This window comes from Thermobia domestica, chromosome 11 (assembly GCF_964235325.1).
Source record: "Thermobia domestica chromosome 11, izTheDome1.hap1.1, whole genome shotgun sequence".
Taxonomy (NCBI): Eukaryota; Metazoa; Arthropoda; class Insecta; order Zygentoma; family Lepismatidae; genus Thermobia; species Thermobia domestica.
Genome location: NC_137464.1, coordinates 114513154 through 114535432, shown reverse-complemented (window position 1 = coordinate 114535432; position 22279 = coordinate 114513154). Strand labels below are relative to the sequence as shown.

The 22279-nt window shown below is 35.7% G+C and overlaps 1 protein-coding gene across 3 annotated transcripts in view; it reads left to right on the top strand.

Moving 5' to 3' along the window:
- Positions 1 to 22279, top strand: part of Gnpat (dihydroxyacetone phosphate acyltransferase) — a 147676-nt gene that overhangs the window by 14732 nt on the left and 110665 nt on the right. For all 3 annotated transcript variants that reach the window (XM_081731001.1, XM_081730999.1, XM_081731000.1), the window contains exons 2-5: positions 5859 to 6077; positions 10320 to 10496; positions 17074 to 17203; positions 19520 to 19723. In XM_081731001.1, coding sequence (XP_081587127.1) covers positions 5883 to 6077; positions 10320 to 10496; positions 17074 to 17203; positions 19520 to 19723 — 706 coding nt within the window. In that variant the 5' untranslated portion in view covers positions 5859 to 5882. The remainder of the gene's footprint in view (positions 1 to 5858; positions 6078 to 10319; positions 10497 to 17073; positions 17204 to 19519; positions 19724 to 22279) is intronic.

Below are 22279 nucleotides of genomic sequence, written 5' to 3'. Positions count from 1 at the left end.
AATTCTGCTTCCCTCACTTTTCATAGGCTGATTCCGTACATCGAATGCACTGAATCCACTTCTCGCTACATGTACTCACACTGTATGGATCGCCATAAACTAAACACAATGTATCGTCGTCCTCTGAGGAAGAATCGTAATCTTCTTTGGACCTTAGTTGACATTGTTTATAGGTGCAAAACTATTTGCTTGGGGAGTTCTTATAGCAAGATCACCATGTCTTTTCAGAAATACCGGATACCAGTCTGGGCCAGCAATGGTCTTTTCATTCCACGACTCTAGGCATTTCAATCCTAGTGCTTTTGCATAGTTGTAAGCCAAATCGCGAACCTCTTTTGTAGTGAGTCCAAATTATATGTGCGAAGCTTGTTTTGGTATGATACTAGTAATTCTTCCTAGTATTAGTATTACGAAGAGTAACCTAATGTAAATAAGCATTGGCCGAACTGTAGTTCGCCATCTGTAACACGTGCACAAAATCTTGCCAATGTTCTGTTGTGGACAAGAAATTCTTTAGCAGCTTTATGCCTACGTATTGATATGGGGTTATTTCTTTTCATAGCTCTTGCTACAACCAGTAGATCTTCCACTGGTGGTGCTTTCCTCTCTGTCTTTCTTTTGTATATTCTCACTGTCTGCGAAACCGAGATAATCCTATCGTTTGTATTATACATAACACACAGTGGGGCACATTGTCACAGTGACAACATGCCCCGTCTTATTTGTGACAACTTGCCCCACGCGTCGCCATTACTCTTTTTACAAAATATCTATACCAAACGACAAGATTAGGCGCATTCAAAGTAGCACATTATGAAGCTCTATTTGTAGCCTACATAACACACACAAAAATATTTGCTTCTACCGCTTTCACGAACACACAAAACAGCAATTTCAGGACTCGGAAAATTTACATTCCGGCACTGAAAATAGACAAAGTTCAACTGACTCAGCACCGTTGTTCCCGCGCATCTCCAAACGAGTACAGTTAGTAGTGACATATAGTAAGTAAACAAGAAAACAGCACCGGCGCGTTAATGTTTTCGCTTTTTTCAGAATTGCTACTGTGAGAACGTGCCCCGGTCTCCCCTACGTTTGACGTTTTTAAAGCCATATGTGCCGGTACTACAAGTAAATATGTAGTGCATTAGTAAAACTATTAGTATTGTTTCTTACCTTTGATGGTAGCACAAGTATTCTTCAAAAAAATTTAGTTTTCCAACAATAACAGTTTAGTTCAGTTATTTGTTGGTACTCTTCAAATAAGCATTCTTTAGAATCAACAACAACAACAGCGTAAAAATTCTTAACAAATTTAAGAAGCTTATTGCTCAGAGTTCCGAAAAATACGTAACACTTACTACTTCAAGTGCTGAATTCAAACTTCCGTACTAGTGGAAGTTTCGATGTACAGTAAAGAAACCTGCATTTTCGAGGGGGGAAAAAAATCGCGAAAGAAATGCTCGGGAAATTCCCGCAATTGAACGCACAAAGCATCAGAACTGAATACTCCAACAATAAAACTATTTATTTTACGCTGGAAGATATTTAATTTCATTTAAGACATTTTGAAACATTCACTTTATAAAATATGAATTATATCTTTGTTAATTGTTTTAAATTAATTTTCTGGAAAGAAACGTCTTGCAACAAATGCTCGGGAATTTCACCTAATTGAACGCACAACATATCGAAAGTGACCTTCAAATAAAACCATTTATTTTACGCTGTTAAATTAATATATTTGGTGTTCATATTTGGCAAACGTCACTGAGGCTTCTGGGATGATTCGATCTACATTTGTTCGTTCGTCTGCCTGTACCACACATACTACAGGACATACCACCTTCGATGTTTTAAGTTTAAATTTTCAGGACACAAGCACGAGACACATTAAATTTCCAGTATAGATTTTGGCGGCATACCAACGTTCAATTTCAAAATGGTTGCTTTTTTTAAAAAAAAAATAGCGGGTATCCACGCTACAAAGTGCAATTTTCGGTCTGTTAAGTTAAAATTTTTAGAATATAAGCACGAGTTACACTAAATTAGCTGTATATATTTTGGCGGCGATCTAACGTAAAATTTCAAAATGGCGACCATTTTTTAAAACAGCAGTGAATAGAAAGTTGTTGCAAGTTGTGACAATGATAATCTTGAAATATAAATCACATTTTAACACTTTTACCCCAAAGACATTGAAATATTTCGAAAAAACCCAATTAAACCCGAAAAAACCCGATTAAACCCGAAAATACCCTAAAAAACCCACATGGGCCCAGGTGGGTTGGGCTTTTTCAAAAAAACCCGGGTTTTTCAAACCCTGATCTTTGGTGAGTTTACGAGTTGTTCATGATAATATGAAATGTATTGGAGGACTACTTGGTATTGGTATAGACCTAAAAGTACTTCAGTACGTACGTGGATCATATGCACATTATGAAGCCATGCAAAGAAAAAGAACGGAAGCCACTGCAAACGAATTAAAGGAAAGGAAAATAAGCGCATAGCTGATCAGATTACCATTTTAGAAAAAAAAGAAGCAAAACTTTCATTACAGACTTTCACTGAATGCAAAAATTTGGAATATACAGTAGTAATTTTAGTTTGAAGTTCCATAACAGAAATTATTTATGTACATAGTAATCATAAGTATGGTACTGTAATTTTATTGAAATGAAAGAGATATACCAAAGATTTAAATGTTATTACAGATGGTGATCAGAAAAATGGAAACACCTGAACGAAATTGCAACTTACCAGATTAATATGGCGTCTTGCCACCTTTCGCCTTCAGAACAGCTTACTTTGTGGTGGACAAACACCGTGTGCGTGGGTTTTCTCGGGGTTCTCCCGTTTCCTCCCACTTTCTTCATTCCACCATTTCATTCATTACTCATCATCACCGTCTCCTTTAGCCTAACCGGCATAACCGTGGGACGTAAAACTCAAAGATTTCATTTCATTTTTCAGAACAGCTTTGATGCGACGTGGGATGGAGGCATAGAGGTCGTGAATGGTAACAAGTGGAATTTTACACCATTCCTCGTGCAGGGCATCGGCCAGTTCTGTGAGATAGGATGGAGGTGGAAATCGTCGCCGGAGTCGTGTTTCCAAGACGGACCACAGATGTTCAATTATGTTGAGATCTGGGGATTGGGCGGGCCAGGGGAGGTGTTGAACTTCATCCCGATGTTCCTCAAACCACGCTGCAACAACGCCAGCTGTGTGAATGGGTGCATTGTTATCCTGGAAGATGGCGTCTTTGTCCGGGAACAACATCCGGACCATAGGATGCAAGTGTACTCCTAAAATTGCGACATAATCGTTGGCAGTGATTCGTCCGCTAAGTGTGACCACAGGACCCAATGAAAACCATGATATGGCGGCCCACAGCATCACCGAGCCGCCGCCATGTTTCACAGTTGGGCGGAGACATTGCAGATCATAAGCTTCTTTGGGCGTTCTCCACACATAAACACGGCCCGTGGTTGGGAATAGGGTGAAGGATAACTCATCCGACCATATCACACGTTTCCAGTCCTCAGCGGTCCAAGTTGCATGGTTGCGGCACAATTTGCGGCGTGCAAAAGCGTTATGGTCCCTGATGAGCGGTTTGGCCTGTGCAACACGACCCCGTAAGTTCATGTCATGTAATTCGCGGCGGACTGTGATTGTCGAAACAGGGTGGGGGAGGTGCTGATTGAGTTCCTCCGTCACTTGCTCCGCAGTGGCACGACGGTTCTGCGTGACAATGCGCTTTAATACCCGGCGTGACCTGTCACTCATGATTTTCTTCCGCCCACTGTTCCGCTTCCCCGATGTGGTTTTTCCGTGTGTTGTGTAGGCCGTCATCACCTTCGACACTGTCCCACGCGACACACCTAACACAGTAGCCACTGCCGTCACACTCACTCCACATAACCGCGCACCAACAATTTGCCCTCTTTGAAAATCTGAGGTCTCCCATTGTACACTACCTCCGTCTGCTGCAGCCACTGGACACTGCTGTTCCACTGCGCCTGACGTAGTATGGAGACCGACCTAACACACCACCACCAGCGGTCCGGCGCTGCGGGCGCCACGACACCACTGCCGATCCATACATCTGACGTGTTGCCAACTACAGATGTTTCCATTTTTCTGATCACCATCTGTAGGTCTAATTGTGTATTTAGAAAAAGAAAAATATAGAATGAAAGGAAGGCAGTGAGTGGATGTTGTGGAGTACTTTACATTCATTCTTCTTTGGAGGAAGGAATTACGTCTGGAAAATAATAGATCTTACCTGGAAAACCTGGAATTGTCAGGGAATATCGATTTGAAAGATCCCTGTTACTGCCACTTCAGGGACGTTTTGTGCTTGCTTTCAAAACTAAAAAGGATATCTTACGTCTCAAGTATTTCAGGGTCTCTCCTATATTTTACGTACCAATTTAACCAAATAACTTTTCGAGAACTTTTTTTCTTACAAGATGAATTCGAGAAAGAAGAACAGAGGTTACGTCAACTTATGGATGACATTTTGACAGACGAGGAACAATTTAGCGGATGGTGATGGTGGTAAAATTGAAAGAGTAATTATGAATGTGATATAAAATAAGACTGAGGAAGAACCAGCAGAAGGAGTCATTTACTTGTGGAAAGATAAACAAAAAAGATGGTGTAAAATCAAGTTAGGATCTCGAATAAGAACTCTACTAGATAATATAATTGGCCAAGTTATTTTGCACAATGCATAGAATGCAAAATTAGTTTAATTTTTAGTTTGTTTAAAATCAGTTTTACTGATTACTGGGATATATTTTTTTTCTAATATGTTTTAATTTTGAGGAACACAAAAGGTGGAACAGGAAGAAAACAAGGAAATCACGTCAAAAGTAATGGTGTTAAAAAAGTGAAATAAAATATTCAAAACCTGTGTTTTGATTACCACTGGCGTTTCTGGCATGTAAAATTGGGGGGGGGGGGGATCAAAGAAAGTGATTTAAATGGTACTACCTAGCCCAACTTGTTTATTAACTTCGATTCCATTTGTTACCTTTCTGCTCACCTTCACGGACCCCATAAGGTATATCAAGAACTCGATTACAATCGTTTCACAGCCTGAATATTATATTCCAAATAAATATTATTATTATTATTATTTATATGATATTCTGTCGTTAGTAAATAAATTAAATTAGAATAAAACATTGAATATTTTGTACTTCAAAATATTGGGGGGACGCGTCCCCTGCCAGAGACGCCCGTGTTGATTACATAATTCCAGAATACCTGGCTCACAAGTATTTTCATTAGTAATATTATTGGAATCTAGAGGCTAAATGTTTATTATTGTATTAGTTTCGTATAATGTAAATGTTACTTTTCGAGATCAATACCAAAGTAAATAAGTAAGAACTGATTTATCTACTTCAGTCATTGTATCTTTATTGGAAAATAAAGATGTGTCATTAATTATTTTGGAGTGAAAGAAAAATAATTTTGTAGATCTGCGTTCTTATTCTGTAAAACTGCAGGTCATTTAAACACTTGTAACATATGCGAAAAAATATGATTATTATTATTGTTGTTAATAATAGTAATAATAATAATAAAGCACCTATTTTTCACTGATATACTTCTGCTTCAAGGAGTAAATTTCTTCAGAATCATATTTTCCACATAGATCCAATTATATTCTGTATTATAAAGAGTATATATACTAATTATTCCGTTAATAACTTACTTAATACTGAGCTTCATTGGGATTATAGTTACGTTGAAGTTGAATGTCTAGTCTCTTTAAGCATATACATCAGTTACAGGTCGTTCATTTACTCTCGAATCTCACGTATGTATTTTTTTTTTTTCAGGTTTGTTAGGATATTAAAGATACCATGAATCTGGAACACAATAGATCCTTTGACGAATTTGAGGATATTATAGGGGAGAGACGTCGAACAAGCGACTTTATATACATATCTCAGGAATGGGCAGCTGATCCTTTGTATAAACATCCCAAATGTAGAACTCCTAACAGAGTTAAAAAGGATGTTCTTCATAGTCCTCGAGTGCAAAATGTTATTAGAGAGGTATGTTACATTACTTATATTACTTGAAAATAATCATAAGAGACCATTATCGTACTATTTAATATAGCTGGTTGGTACACTTATGAACTGTATTTCATATAATGTCACTCTACTAATAAAAACGGCTACGTTGTAATAGAAATATATGGTGTTTCGTGACTGTAATAGTAAATCGAAGGGGTGATAATTCTCGTCAAAACTAGCCAAAAAATCTTAGTAAACAGAACAAATATAATTTTATTGAAAATTAGAAGCTCTCAAAAAGGTGAGACTGAAACTGCTGTTTAAATATTCTTTGATTTGATATGACTTGGTGTTTAACATCTCTTTTGAACATCTAGGTTATATGAGACGTAGACTTACAGCTTACAGCTGAACGTGGAATTCGAACCACACGAGCTTCTGAGAATCGAACTCGAAGATACGTCTGCTAACCATATATTCACGAGGAATCTCATGAAATTTACGGAGGCTTTAGATTTGTCCAGAACGTTGGTTGATCCAATAAAATGTGGTCTGAAAACGTGTGTGAAGATTTTTTGGGATATCATTCCCTATATCTAAGTTTTATGTTGCACTTTGTCATGTTTACATTTTTTTCGTTGCACTCAAATATAACTTTATAGAACCCCGTTAGTATGAAGTGAACTGTATAGTTTTTCATTGTAATAACTATTTTAAGATCAGATTCTATTTATGGAGTCTTCAAACCTTGCCAGAGCGTAATAACTTATTTTGTAGTTAAGAGAGGAATTTGTATAAAATGTTAGAGTTAAGATCTTTCCGAAATTTATTTCCCATGGAATTGCTGAAAGACTTAGTTATTTAATATAGTTTTTATTAGTGTGTAATGTCCTCGTTTTTGTTAAAAGTAAACCTTATTTTAATTAAATTTCTTTCCCGTAAAAATTGACAGTTGCGTATGTTTTTGTACCTACGTCTATTTGCTACTCTGAAGACTGAAAATTTATTATTTTTTAGTGGTAGTGAGTCGAAGAAAATGAAAGAAAATGTTATTTCCTTCCTAGTCCGAAATATATATCTTGTTATAAAACGAAATTGACAAAAGAATCTTTTTAATATTAAGCACTGTTTGTAGCCTGTGAAATCATGTATATGAACTGAATCACAAAATTTCCAACATCATATATCTGCAAAAAGGGAATATTTTTAAATGACAGAAATTGTTCTGTCATAAAGTAAAGGAAACATAGAATTTAATATGAAATTATTGGAAGTTTACGAACAAATATTAAGCACTATATACAATAATATTCTATTAAAACATTTATATTTGTTTAATGTAATGCATCTTCATTTCTCAAAATTAACAATCATGTATTATCCAATTATTACGTCCATTTTATTCATCTATTTATTTTTGTTAAATTTCGGTTATGTAAAGGACCTGGCAACAGTGATTACTTGTCTGTATTTTATACTAAGACACATTTTCACTACGAAGAAGTGGCTACTACATATTTCTGCAATCGAATTTTCAGATTAACAGGTAAATAAGTGAAGCCTTATAAAGGGTGCGGCAGAAATAGTTAGACGATGTAAAATGAACATAGAAAAGGTAACCCGATAGATAACGTGCTCATTGTTGTTTTGTTTTGTAAAGTGGTTCAAAGCATTGTGTATGCATGTAGGTTTGTTAGACTGTTCGGTGCGCATGCGCAGTATTGGAAAAATTACGTAAGCCTTCCGTCAGTAGCCATGGAGCGTTGGTTGGACGAACATCGCGCTTTCTCAGTGGAGTGTTTCTTCAAGAACAAAGACTCTGCAACAATTACGCGGCATAAGTTTCGGAGTCATTTTAACATTGGCAGAAATGGACAAGTACCGACACGACAAACTATTCTTAATTGGGTGAAAAAGTTCCGAGCTTCGGCTTCTGCAAGATCAAAGAAATCCCCAGGTCGTCGACGTTCAGTAAGATCACTGGGCAACATAGAGAGGGTTCGAGAAGCATTAATTAGAAGTCCAAGGCGTTTAGCTCGTCGGCATGCTGTGTCACTTGGCATGTCAGATAGGAGTGTGCGGCGAATATTACACCAGGACCTAGACTTCCACCCATTCAAAATTCAGATGAATTACAAGTTGCTCCCTGAGGATTTTAATGCTCGCGTACAATTCTGCAATACGCTGTTGCAAATGATTAATGAGAACCCAAACTTTCTACAGAGGTTAATCACGTCCGACGAGGCTCATTTTCACATTGATGGGAGTGTAAATAAGCAGAATTTCCGTTACTGGGCACCCAGAAATCCAAGGTTGTTGCATGAAGTGCCCCTTCATAGCCCTAAAGTAACAGTATTGTGTAGTGTTTATTTTGATGGGATTATTGGACCATACTTTTTTAACGACGAGATGGTAACACTGTAACTGTCACGTGTGCTCGATATGTGGACATGCTCGAAAACTTTTTACTCCCAGAACTGCGACGGCGTCGCCCTAGACAGATGTGGTTCCAACAAGACAAGGCCACGTCGCACACAGCAATTGCATCGATCAACATTCTTGGGAGGATGTTTCCAGGACGGATTCTCTCTCGTCGCGGCAATGTTCCTTGGCCTGCACGCTCACCCGACCTATCGACATGTGACTTCTTCCTATGGGATTACTTGAAGCAACAAGTGTATGCAACAAAACCTGCAACATTACAGGATTTGCGTGAATCCATTCAACATGCAATCCACCAAATCCTGCTGGACATGGTTCAACGAGCTGTGAGTGCTGTGAGGCGACGTGCAGAGATCTGTTTGAATAACCATGGTGCACACCTCACTGGCATAATTTTCAAGACGTAGTTACCATATGTAATGCTTTTGTATGTACATTCTGGACATGTAAAACTTTTGTTCATAAAAGGTCATTAAAATATTTAATTTGCAAAAAAAAAAAAAAAAAAAAAAGTCTATTTCTGCCGCACCCTATATGTTGAACTAATCTCTAAATATTTCTTCCTTCCTACCTTTTGCTCTGATGATTGCAACATTTTAGCAGTCGAACTATCTGTAAGGACGTTGAAATTTAAATCAGGTTTTGGTAAGTAACATCAATTTAAAAATCTTTTTGATTAAAATTTGTACAGACTGAAGGACCAAATGGTACAGAATTCTAACAACATTGGCATAACAACGAAAATAATAACACGGGCTGGCAATCTTTCACTAAAAAACAAAAGAGCGCACAAATCGACTCGGTTATATTGGAGCTTACATCACCACAATTTGATGTTCAATCATTGTACTTGACAGTGTTTTCCAGCACCGTTCTTTCCTTGGTAAATCCGTTCCATTGTATTCCTTGACGTTTATTATTATTATTTTTCTTCCTCAGGGTGTATAACGGTCACGAAAGTCATGAAAAAGTCGCGAAATCAGAAAATCGTCATGAAAAAGTCAAGAAATTTAGCTTTTGGGTCATGATTTTTTTTTTATCTGTACAAAAATCAATGTAAACTGGAAAATTTTGTTCTATAAAACGTCAAAATTCACCACCAAAATATATACGGCTTTAGACGCTACCAAATCGCAAGCAAAGCACGCTTCCATCGCATGCATGAAAATTCGGCCCAATTCGCAACAAATTAACTTGAGAATGTTACTAAATTTTATGATTTGGGAGAGAAAAGTCACGAAATTTCATTTTCGAATTTTAGTAGACACCCTGTTACTCCTGTTGGCGAACAGGACTCCAGGAGAGAATCGAAAGCTTAGAGATACACATAAAAATTTTCTTAATTACAGACATCTGTAAGTAGAATGATAGAATTACTGAGCATGGTTTTACATTGTCTTAAGTTGTAAACGGTTTATTGAGTGATTTGAACACAGTTTGAAAAATGTTAGGGGAAAGAAACACCAATATTTATTAACGCTGTGGTGAGTAGTTGACGTGTTTTTGAAAAACGTTAGAAGGTGGAAAACTGATTTTCGACAAGATTTTTTTTTTCCATAGCGGAGATTCAGGGAATTTTAAAATTATCTGTACAGTGGAGGAAACCCTATCAGAATAGGCGACTCTACAAGAGAGTATTCAAAAGTATATGTATGAAGTTAATGACAAAGGATCATATCGTCAATTTGGCGTTACATGCATTGTATTACGTCATTAAATAATATCTATAATTAATTTATTGTTACAAGCTAATGATGATTTAAGTTATAAGGACTGAAATGAATAACACCCTTTTGTTACTCCATAATTCATTTCTCCATTAATTTTCACGTTTAGCTCAGTGAAGAGCTCAATGAAAAGAGAGAGAGCTTGGAACGAAAGGCTCAGGACATTCTGGATGAAATGGCCCATACAATGCAGCTTCCTGTTGTTAGATGGTTTGGCTATTTCCTGATAAAAGTGATGAAGAAGCTCTATACAGAACTAAAAATTAATGAGAGAAATCTTCAAAAGGTAAGATGTGCTTTTAAGATAAAGATGTTCTGCTTCAATTCTTGCACTGTTCATTTTAAAGGTATTTGAGGAAAGAAGAAAATTGCAGTGTTCATTACACAGTTTTTTTTTTTTTTTTAATTGAGACAACCATGTAACTTTGAAACTAATAGATAAAAACTGAAATTTTATAGAAAGTAAACGTCAGTAAGGGAAAACCAAACTTAAGTAAGGGGAAATCGTTTGAGGCTGTCCGCAACACGAACAGGTGAACAATGCTGACAACCCGAAATATATGTATTTTTCTTTTTTTCAAATGGGACTAAATCAGATAAATGGTAGAATCATAAATTTTTTGTAGCATGTAGATTTAAAATAAAATCTACATGCTAAACAAAAATTTATGATACTATCATTTATTATTCAATGTTACAAACTAAGGACACCACAAAATTATAAATATCCAAATTTTGTAAGCCTCTACCACATTCACAACAGAACTGAGACGGCCGGGGCAGTACACATCCAGTGTACCTTAGCGTTGAATACCATGATCATAATATGATGAACATTGGTAAATTTTACAACACTGCTTAAAATTATGTAGTTGTAAGAACTTCTAATTACAACTAACAAAAGCTGTTGCTGTAAGGAAAACAATCATTTAAACATTTTCTACAAATACGTCATTGGAAGCAGTATTGCTAACTTTAACAATGTTTATGTCTTCGGAACGGTTTGAGATATCTAATTGTTGTAAACGACAAAATTCGTCAATTGGAAACCATATAAGTATTTAGATATAATACTTAACCCTTAACATCCTTTGGAAATAAAGCCTTTCGAAAAAAGTTAAATTTTCAACTCCTTGTAACTTCATTCATATTTATTCGATATATGTCATATCATGATCATGATAGATACTTTGGATATGCATTATCTTGGCCATCTCAGTTGTACTAGAAGCTTCCAAAATTTGTATGTTTGTAATATTGTAGCATCCTTATTTTGGAACACTGAAAATAAATGTGGTACCATAAAGTGGGTATACATTGCATCGAACATTAAATACGTGACTATGTCGACAACATTGTTGTGTTTTGTGGCGTACTAATAACGCGATATCACAGACGATAACATAGAGCAGCGTTTCCCAACCGGTGTGCCGCGAATGAGCCGCTGGTGTGCTGCAAGGAAATCGAAACAAAATTATTAATTCTATAGCAACCAAATTGCAAGTCATAGGAAAAAAGTGTATATTTCACTTTGCTATTAACTTCCACAACGTAAAAAATTACTGTAACTGTAACACATTATTGTACATACATTACTGTGTAGCAGATAGTATTTCGGACACAGAATTTTAATTGTCGGAGCCTCATGCACACTAATGTTGATGCTTCAGTTGACTTCATTTGACTGGGTGAGGGACCCTTTTGCACCTTCTGTCCTACAGTCAACAAAATTAAATGTCCAGGAAGAAAGTGAATTGGTCGATGTGAGGAATGACCGAGGTTTCAAGCTCAAGTACTCACAGCAAGACATGGCATTATTCTGTATTTCTCTCCGGAGAGAATATCCAGCTATTTCTACAAAGGCTGTGAAAGTTCTAATTCTCTTTTCTACATCCTACTTAGGTAAAGCAAGATTTTCTGCAACGAACACAATTAAGTGTAAGAACATATATTAACCGTGTTAATACATTTAAGTTTCATACTGTGTTACTTTTCTGTATATTTTTAATGTTGAAAAAAGTATTTGTTATTGTTATGACCATTATTGCCTCTTTATTGTTGCAGACTATATCGAAACTTGAAATTTTAAAATTTCATTCAATCCTTTCGACGAAGCAAACATGCATACAAATTACCTACATTTGCGTTAAAAGTATGAGAGATTTGTTTGTTTGTTCATTATTTAATGATCTCCCTTCTTAGTGAAAGGTTGGTAACAGTTTTCGAAAATGAAAGTTTATTTTTAAAAGCTAAGTCCTATAATTCATTGCAATTGTTTTCTATTTTTAGATTAGAACGAAAAACAAGTATAATGATCTACCACGGGGAAAAACAGTGATCAGCTTTCTTCTCTGTGAGGAGATGATCAGTAATCACACACACACAAAATATATCACGGTTTTTTATATTTACAAATATTATTATTATGATTAATAATAATAATAATAATAATAATAATAATAATAATAATAATAATAATAATATTTATATTTATGAGTGTGTCGCGAAAATTCAAGTTACACTAGTAGTGTGCCGCAAGTTGAAAAAGAGGATACCTGGAATAAGTGTGGCCATAATTGAGCTGTTACTTGCTCTATGAGAAGACAGTCAAGTTTACTCGGCATATTAATGCGAAATATAAGTCAAAATAAATGTGTATCCATCTTACGTCTCTATGTACTGTGAAGAAGTAAACGATATTAAGTTTGATTTTGACATCTGTGGAAAAATTATTAAAGTGAATAGTTCAATTAGAGTCTATAATTGGGTTACTTTGCACCATGTGGAGATGTAGAAAATTGATTACAGACTACCGCTATTAGCTGCTGAAAGATCAGTAACAATGGAACTAGAGCAGGAAGCGAAAGAAATTAAAAGCTACATGTTTCATCTCGCTACCGGTGGCTCGTTTACCTCTGATGCGTGGGATACCTGGTTTGACCCTTGACCAAGTAAATTTGTAGTGGACAACATCGTGTTCGTGGGTTTTTTCAGGTTACTCCCATTTCCTTCATTCTACCTATTCTTCCATCATCATTCACTTGCCTTAATCATCGTCTTCCTTAGTCCAAAAGGCATAATCGTAGGACGTAAAAATTGGAATATTTCATTTTACCATCTTTTTCGTTCCACTGCTTTGCTGGCGGCAATCAAACGATTTCAATTCGCAGCCCGAGCGTGGGCGCACGATGGCTCAGTGGTAGAGCGTTCCCTTCTGGTGCGTAGGGTCCCTGGTTCGGTCACAGCTCGCGACAAGTAGGCTTTGTGGTGAACAAACACCGTGTTTGTGAGTTTTCTCGGAGTTATTCTGTTTCCTCCCACTTTATTCATTCCACCATTGCATTCATTTTTCATCACCGTCTCCTTTAGACTATCCGGCATAAACTGAAAGATTTTTGCAACCCGAGCTCGTATGTTGAGGTGATACAGCGTCAATTACGTCAGTTTCTAGCATATAAAACAAATTCAAAACGTTTTCATTGTTGCAAAGTAATGACGTTACAGTATCACAAATATCCAAATTTTGGTGGCCTCTATAGCAGTTATAACACAAGCGAGACAAACGGGCCAACACACATCCTAAGTACTTCAGTACCTAATACTATGATCATGGTATGACGGATTTCGAGTGAACTTAAAGTATTAGTTTAATTGGTTGATTATCTTAAAGTGGACCGCATCTCCATAGTTAGATTTTCGAGTGAACAAAGTTAGGCATTGAAAATTCGATTTTTTCAAAAGCCTTTATTTGAAAAAAAAAAAAATGCTTAGATAAGTACTTCATCCAGTTGGACAGATGATCTAAATGTGAAGATCACAATGCCGATTACAACAATTTGATATCTTAACCGCTCTTGAGATATGGCAAAATTGTTAGTTATAGAAGCAAAGTATATCAAAAATTGTTTTAAAAAAGTTCCCATAAATAAGCCATTTTAAGCAATATATCAAATTTTATCATTTTTTCCATATCATCCGAATGGAATAGAATCGTGTAATGTCATATTATGACCTTTGTCTGTTGGAAACCGTGTACATAATTGGATGTGATGCTTATCGTAACACATGGTCGAAATCAAATCCTTTGAAAAAAGGAAAATTTTCAGTCTGTTATATATATGCAGGATGTTCCGAGAATAAACAGATAAACTTCGCATATATATTCATGATCTCAATAAGCCTACCCCCCCCCCCCAAAAAAAAAAAAAATTCGAGGCTTGGGCGGAAACACCTAATCATGGAGATGGGACTAACTTAAAGTATTAGTTTAATTGCGGTTGATTATCTTAAAGTGGACCGCATCTCCGTAGTTAGGTTTTCGATCAAAGTCGCAGATAAACTTTTTTCTTGTATTGAGATCCTGAACACATATGTGAAGTTTGTCTATTTATTACCGGAACATCCTGTACAATGAATTACTTACCAGAAATGTGTAATATTCATATTAATCTAACGTTGCACTCAATTGGATGCTGCACAGCCTTTTCTTTGTTCTTTAATTTCTTCTATTTGTGCCTTCTTCCTCATCCTAACTGAGGAAACGTTTTAATGAAAAAACTTATAATGTGCTTATTTTTTCCTTTTTTCGCTTTGCATCGGGATTTCTTTGTTCCAACCACACATATGCACAAACTTTGGAAGATAGATATAGATAGGTATATAGAATGCTTTCATTCCAATTTATTGGATACAACTGTTCTCAATTCAAATGATAGTGTGTGTACTACTGACTATCGGTAATCCTTTTAGTTTTCAAACGTGATGTTCATCTATCAAATGTAGTTCTATACATAAGTTAATACACCTACTTTACTATATTCGGAAGAGTAATTTAGTGTGTGCTGTAAAGTGAGAGTTGATTTGATATTAAGTCATTAATTACATTTGCTGATCTCTGTTGTAAATTCGTGAAAAGGGACCATAATAACAAGACATCGAACTCAGGACAACAGAACGGCTTTAAATAAATTTCCAGATTTCGATCTTCTAATTCAGCTTTTGTTGGTGTTCGAATTTGAGTTTGGAATAAATCTATCATAACTTTCTCGTATGAATAGAAAATTGACCTATAATTATGGAATACGGTAACAAAGGCACTCTTTTTCCCGCAGACTCTTCCAAAAACTTGTCTCTCTAAGGTTTCCAGGTGTTTTATATTTTGTATTTTTGAAGATAGGTTGTAATCCTGGGTTACTGAACATATGTTAATCTGCTGAGACATGTGTTTATTTAAAAAATGGATCAACAGATAATGCATACAATTCAGCTTAGTGGCGTTATTTCCATTTCGAAACTAGGAAGTGCGAATTAATTACATTATATAAACCAATAAATATACTCCATAGTTCTGGATAATCACAATAACATTTTAAAACACATTTTTCTGACCAGAACAAAATGAATTATTTAATAACTATACGATTTTTGTTACAGTTTCAAGGACCTAACGTCCTCTTCATCAGACGTCTTTTCATCTGTCTTTTCAATGTCTGATGAAGAGGACGTTAGGTCCATGAAACTGTAACAAAAATCGTATAGTTATTAAATAATTCATTTTGTTCTGGTCAGAAAAATGTGTTTTAAAATGTTATATAAACCAAGTGTGATGAAAACAACAATTACTAAGATAGTTAAATAATTACGTAACATCTGTATCTAGTTCCTTCATTTTGTAGACATACAAGTATTTATCCGTCTAATTTTATGAAAATCTATTGTAAATAAAATAAAGAGTTTGTTAGTGTGCGGCCTGAGGACCAGACGAGTGGACCGAGAGTTACCAAATTTTGGTCACGGGTACCTTGGTCCAGGCTCCAGACCAAGACGAAGCTTCCCCCCCCCCCAAAATTCGAATATGAGGATCTCGGGGGGGGGGGGCGTTTACCTGAACATGTAGAAGTAGTAGAAAATGACCGATGTTAATGTCAAATTCATAGTTTCGCGGTCGCTGAGATCAATGATGAAACTCTGATCTCATTAATTTCCAATTCATCCCATTCGGCTGCGTACCGGGAATCACGGGGGGGGGGGGGGGAGGGGAGACATGTAAAAATAATCCAAAATGACCGATATTAATGTCAAATCCATAGTTTTTGCGATCACTGAGATCAATAGTGATACTTCCAGTAGCGATGACTTTCATCTTCAGCCACCATGCATGCGGGCCGGGAGTCATCGGGGCTTGGTTACCTAGACATGTAAAATTAATTCAAAATGACCGATATTAATGTCAAATCCATTAGTAAAATAAGTGTTTTAGTTTCGTTGTTCAGTTTATTTACATATACATTTTACCTGACCCTTGTGCAGTACGGGTCTAACAGCTAGTTAGTAAATAAAATTATTAAATCATAAATGAACGTTCATCTCGTATAGTTATACATTGAAAGTACTTAGTTTCAAATTTTTAATATACTTTTATAAAAATAACGGTAACTGTTATGTACTGTGATTATATCTTATTGAAAAATACGTATAGTTCATAACTTGTGGTGTGGTAATGAGATATTTTTGTTTTTATTATAGTGTACTTAATTAGTTTTATCTTGACGCAATCTTTTTCTTTTGTCCGAATGTGTATAGAGACGACTTAACGAATGATGCACTATTTTGGAAAGTGGGTGTTTACAAGTGGTATGAAATGAATTTAAAATTAACGATTCAATTTATTTGTGTATTTTAATTAGTTGCAGACATTTATTCGCTTCTCAGTTACCAGTTCTCAGGCTTCTCGTATAAGTAAAATTTTTCCAACATGATATTACGATATTTTAATAAATGAAGCGCTAATGATACCAGAGAGAACACCGAACGACATGAAGAATAATAAAGTTAATAGTTCATATACAATAATTTATTTGCAGGTTCGTGAGGTCATGAAGCATTATCCTGTAGTATTTGTTCCTAGTCATCGCAGTTATGCAGATTTTCTTCTGTTTTCATTACTGTGTTTTCACTACAAGATTGAGTTACCAATAATTGCTGCAGGAATGGGTAAGTATTAGATTTTTCCCTTTGTGGGCGTATTATTTAATTCTTGGCAAATTAGTGTGTTCAAAATTATTAAGAGTATTCTTGAGCTAATTGATTACTGATTCGATAAGATGCATATTGCAGACTAACTAAAGCTGTACTTCCTAGAGACCCCAGATTTTCAATTTTACAATAAACGTTTCAGCAAAAGGTTACTACCTTCCTCACCCTATTGTCTATATCCTACCGCCAGCTTTACAGAATATAAGTTTGTTTACAGGATATAGAAACTATAAAAGTGCAAGCAGAATTCGTAAAAATATTATTACTGGAACTACATAAGTTATTGTGTATAGTAGAGGTAAGCAATAGCGATGTAGTTTGTCTAGCAACGTTAATTTTCTGGAAGAATCCGTAATGAGGAAGGTTATAACACTTTTCCGAAACGTCAACGGCGAGATTAATAATCTGGATATTTTTGAGGAGTGAATTTTGGTTAGTATTCGTGGGGTAGTTGAAATTGAACAGAAACTATGTGACTCGTGAACTCTTGCCTTTTAAACTTCTCACTATGTTTAAATATATCTACTAAACTATAACCTGCGTAAGCCAAAATAGTGGATGGCGTCAACCAATGAGTCTCCAGCGCGCTGCTGCCAAACCTCCTGTGAGAAAGCCAGCTTTTAACGAGCTAATGTTGCATGTAGCAGAGGTACTTCTTTCACTATCAACACGCAGCAAGTTATAATAACACAAAAACATGACACTAATAAGATTATCGTCGTATGTGTCTATTATTATTATTATTTTCTGTTACAAATGTGATATGAGTAATATATTTCGTTCGATTCTGAAGTTTACAAGACAAGCAAGCAAATAAACATAAATATGATTTAGATTAGTTGGCGTAGATATGTAGCTTATAATCACATAAAGATCTATACGAGGGTCTAACTTAAGACCCTCAAACCGAAGATCAACGTCCTATATATATATATATCCGAGACAAAGAAGATCCCGTACAAGGAAACAAGTACATGCTGTGCACCAATTCATGAAATATAAATAAATACGGAGAGAGCACTCGAGCACTGACCTCTAATGCTAAATGTCGATTCAAACTATCATAAGCGTATTGTAGAAACAAGTTCGTGAGTTTTCCCATCCTCTTTTATCTGAATTACACTAATTCTTCCATTATTTAATTTATTACCTATCTGAATATTATTGTCTAGAAAAAAAGAAACACATAAGTAATCCTGTACTTACCTATTTTTAATTTACTTTTGACCAAATCATTCCCTCAATCTACCCTTCCCTAAAGTGGGACATGTTGTATAACTTAGCACCTTGTGTATTATTATCCTTTGTGTGATGAATATCAATTACTGCAGCGCTGCAGACATTGAAGTTTCGAAGTCGACTTTGGAGGGACTTTATTTTAAAATGTATCCGGTCCCCTAGTTGCATTATTTCCTTTATGTGGTTGGTTACATTCTGCCGTTGTAGTTCCAATAATATAATTAGGCAATGAATAGGGTAGACCTTTCTATTTTCCCCTTCCAGTTGTTACGATTGGATTTTAATGTCACTCAGTTCTGATGTATGTTTTACTTTAATTTCTAAAGTAATACAAGGCGAACGGAAGAACTTTGTTTCGTAAATCTTATCCGATGTTTTATTTTCTTCCCCCATAGCAGAACATGCCGCGATCTGCGATGTGATCGCAGAAAATTGGCCGCGCTTGTGCAGAAAAATTGCCAGAGAAAAAAAAAAAAAAATATATATATATATATATATATATATATATATAGCCAACAGAAAAGTGTAAAAACATGCCTGCTATGTGTAGATGTCTTAAATGCACGGACAATTCTCATAAATGTAGCTTGAACTGGTTTTTACATCGCGTAAAGCGTATTTTTAACAATCACAAGTATTTCTTTTGCAGAATTCCTGCAGAAAACTTTTAAAGAATTCCTGCAGAAAATTTTTGACTTACAAAAGCTAATCGCAGAAAGACAAAGAAAGTTCTGCCATCGGGTTTTCTTCTTTCCCGTTTTCATGGATAAATTATAATATAAGGGTAGTAACAATTAAGGTTTTACACTTACTATATGTTATTAATCCTAATTTTAAAGTAGTAACAGCTACGAATTTGAAAAGAAATCTTTCACGTTTATAATGGTTTCTTTATGGTATATATGTAAGCTTTAATAGGTAAGTTAATAGTCATTATTATTAGAGAGAATGAAGACATTTTAGAACATATATAATATTTGTGTATTTCAATGTACTCTAATCTTAATTCTTACTTTGTTTTAACTTTTAATTCAGATTTCGTTCATATGCGAGGTATTGGACGAGTTCTCAGAAACTGTGGTGCCTTTTTCATACGTCGTTCTTTTGGCCATGATAAATTATACTGGTCAGTGTTCACAGAATATATTCAGACGCATATTGCTAACAAAGAGTCTCCGTTGGAATTTTACATTGAGGGAACAAGAAGTCGATCTGCAAAGTCGTTGATTCCGAAACTTGGTAAGTATATCGTATATGTTAGTTGGAATTTTTGAACAGTTACGCAAAGCAAAACATTAACATGATCGTTTAATAATTTTCTTGTCTTATTTTCATTCAGTCTTTTATAGTGTCTCTCAAACTATGGTCCCCAAACTACAAGTGAGCATCGGGATCTGCCCCTGTGGTCCTCTTAGATTGAATATTAGTCAAAATAAAATTCGAGAGAATTGTGTATCACACACTATAGTTGACGATCTCAAACAGGTATAAATTATACAATTTAGTAAGGTAAAAGATTATATGCAAAGTCTGCGCAGTGGGAAAGCTGACTAATGAGAAATGCAAGTCAAGACGTTGTGGACTGCTGGGTCACAATACAGTTTACTTAAAATATGTACTTCCTGAATCAATACATAAAATGAAGTGGTTGTTGAACTAAGAGAAGCAGTCTTAATATTACACGAATTGGTTTCAAAATCGCGGTCAAAGCCTTTTAGATATCTGGAATGGTGCTCACTTTCCTTTTAACACCAATTTCAGTTTTGCAAAATAGCCAAAAGTCGAATGGGGCCAAATCTGGAAGGTATGGGAGGTGTTCGAGCTCCACGATCCCTCTTTTGGTCGAAAACTGGCCTTTCATCCTGTTTTCGTGCATGGATGTCTTGTCGTGCAACATAGACATTGAACGTTGTTGCCGATATTCAGGTCGAACTCGATGAATTCTGACCAATAGACGTTGCAAAACACACCGTTCACAATGTGATCCTCTGGTGTAAATTCCGTGTTAATGATGCTTTTGGAATTGAAGAAACAGTTAGCAGAGTTTTGATCCGGCTCTTCTGCATGTACACTTTCTTCAGCTTTAAGAGACCCTTAATCCTTCCATTCCGACCTCTGACGCTTTAAGTGATTCATACTGAAAGCACCGTGTATCATCACCTGTTATAATACTTGACATAAATCTTGAATCCACATTCAACTGCTTGTTTCATGTCTCTGCAGTGTTCCACTCTAATGTTTTTATTTGTCACTGAATGTGTGACAAACTGTGATCATTTGCCCAAATTTTCGGCTAGAATGAGATGGATAGTGAACTTCGGAATTCAGTGAGATCCTTGGTGAGTCTTGCAAATGCACGGTCCTTGCCTACGATCTCCGGTACTGTTTGGACGTTTTCGTCAGTTCACAGTCACTGCTGGTCCTGATCGTAGATCACCTTTAGTGTTCTACCAACCATCATGAAATTTTGCATAACACTTAAACACATTCTTACCGCTCAGTGCTTCAGTTTGAATTATTTGAAACGTCTCTGTTGCACTTTTACCCAATTTGAAGCATAGTTTAATGTTGGCTCGTTGCTTCATTACTTCCTTTCCGTCCGACGTTCAGTCAGTGTTGTTAGCCACAATCAATCGTCCCTGCCAACGCTTTATAACGTTGGTGGAGGATAGTCGAAATGTGTCGCTATGTAGTACATATACTTCTCTGACGCTGGGGTACTATAACAAAAATAAATAAATAAATAAAATAAATAAGTAAATAAATAAATAAATAAATAAAAAGTTAATTTCTCAGGATAGACTGTGTAAATCCTAATAGCTTATATATGTATTACTAGCTGAAATGTCCGTTCTTCGCACTGGGAGAATAGGCTTATGGGAAATTTTTAATCTCCCTTAGGGCACACTTTCATTGAAAGTGTAATTAAAAACCTAAGATACTATACTTTTGACATGAACTTGAACGATTAGTATCCAGGTTAATTGATGTGACATGATAAAAACTGCTCCATACTTCATTTCAAATGGGAAACAAATTTCCGCAGACAACCTTTATTTCAATGTGGCAAAAAATATCTAGAAATTCCCGCTTCCCGTCCTTAAAACCGGAATCTTGAAAAAGGCTGGATCCCATGTCCACTTATTTGTAATGAGGAGTTTATATACGGAGTTTCATCTCCCTAATATGAGAAGCTTGTAAAATACTCTGTTTCTCGCATTAATTTCAAACCTCGTGTCCCTCTTAGGATACATCCTTGTCTCAAAGTGATTATTTAAACCGTGTTCGAGATAGACACTAAGTATGTTCCAAAATTCATTTAAAGTTTTCAGCCATTTTACCATGATGTAATCACAAACAAGAGCTGATATCGCTTTCAGTGTGTGGGAAAGAAAAATGTTCCTCTGCCCTTGAAACAGCTATTATCATAAACGCTGGATACGAATCCGCTTAGTTTTAATGAGGAATTTATAAGCCGAGTTCCATTTGTCTAACCTCGAGTTCCAGGGATACGTGTGGTACTTTATTCTGGGTAAATCATTTGAATCCCCTGTAACTCCCTTAGTATATGTGTTTTTAAAAAGTGTTCTATTCATTGCTTTAGTAAATAATAATAATAATGAATTATTATATAAAAATAATCAAATAATAGTTTTCTGCTCAAATCTCATTTTTTTAGACATATTTAGGATGACTCTGGAGTCTGAGAGTGTCACTTTCACTCTTTCATATAATAATATAGATTGTCCTCTTCCTCTTCCAGGAGCAGAATTTTCTAAAACGCTGAAATAGTGT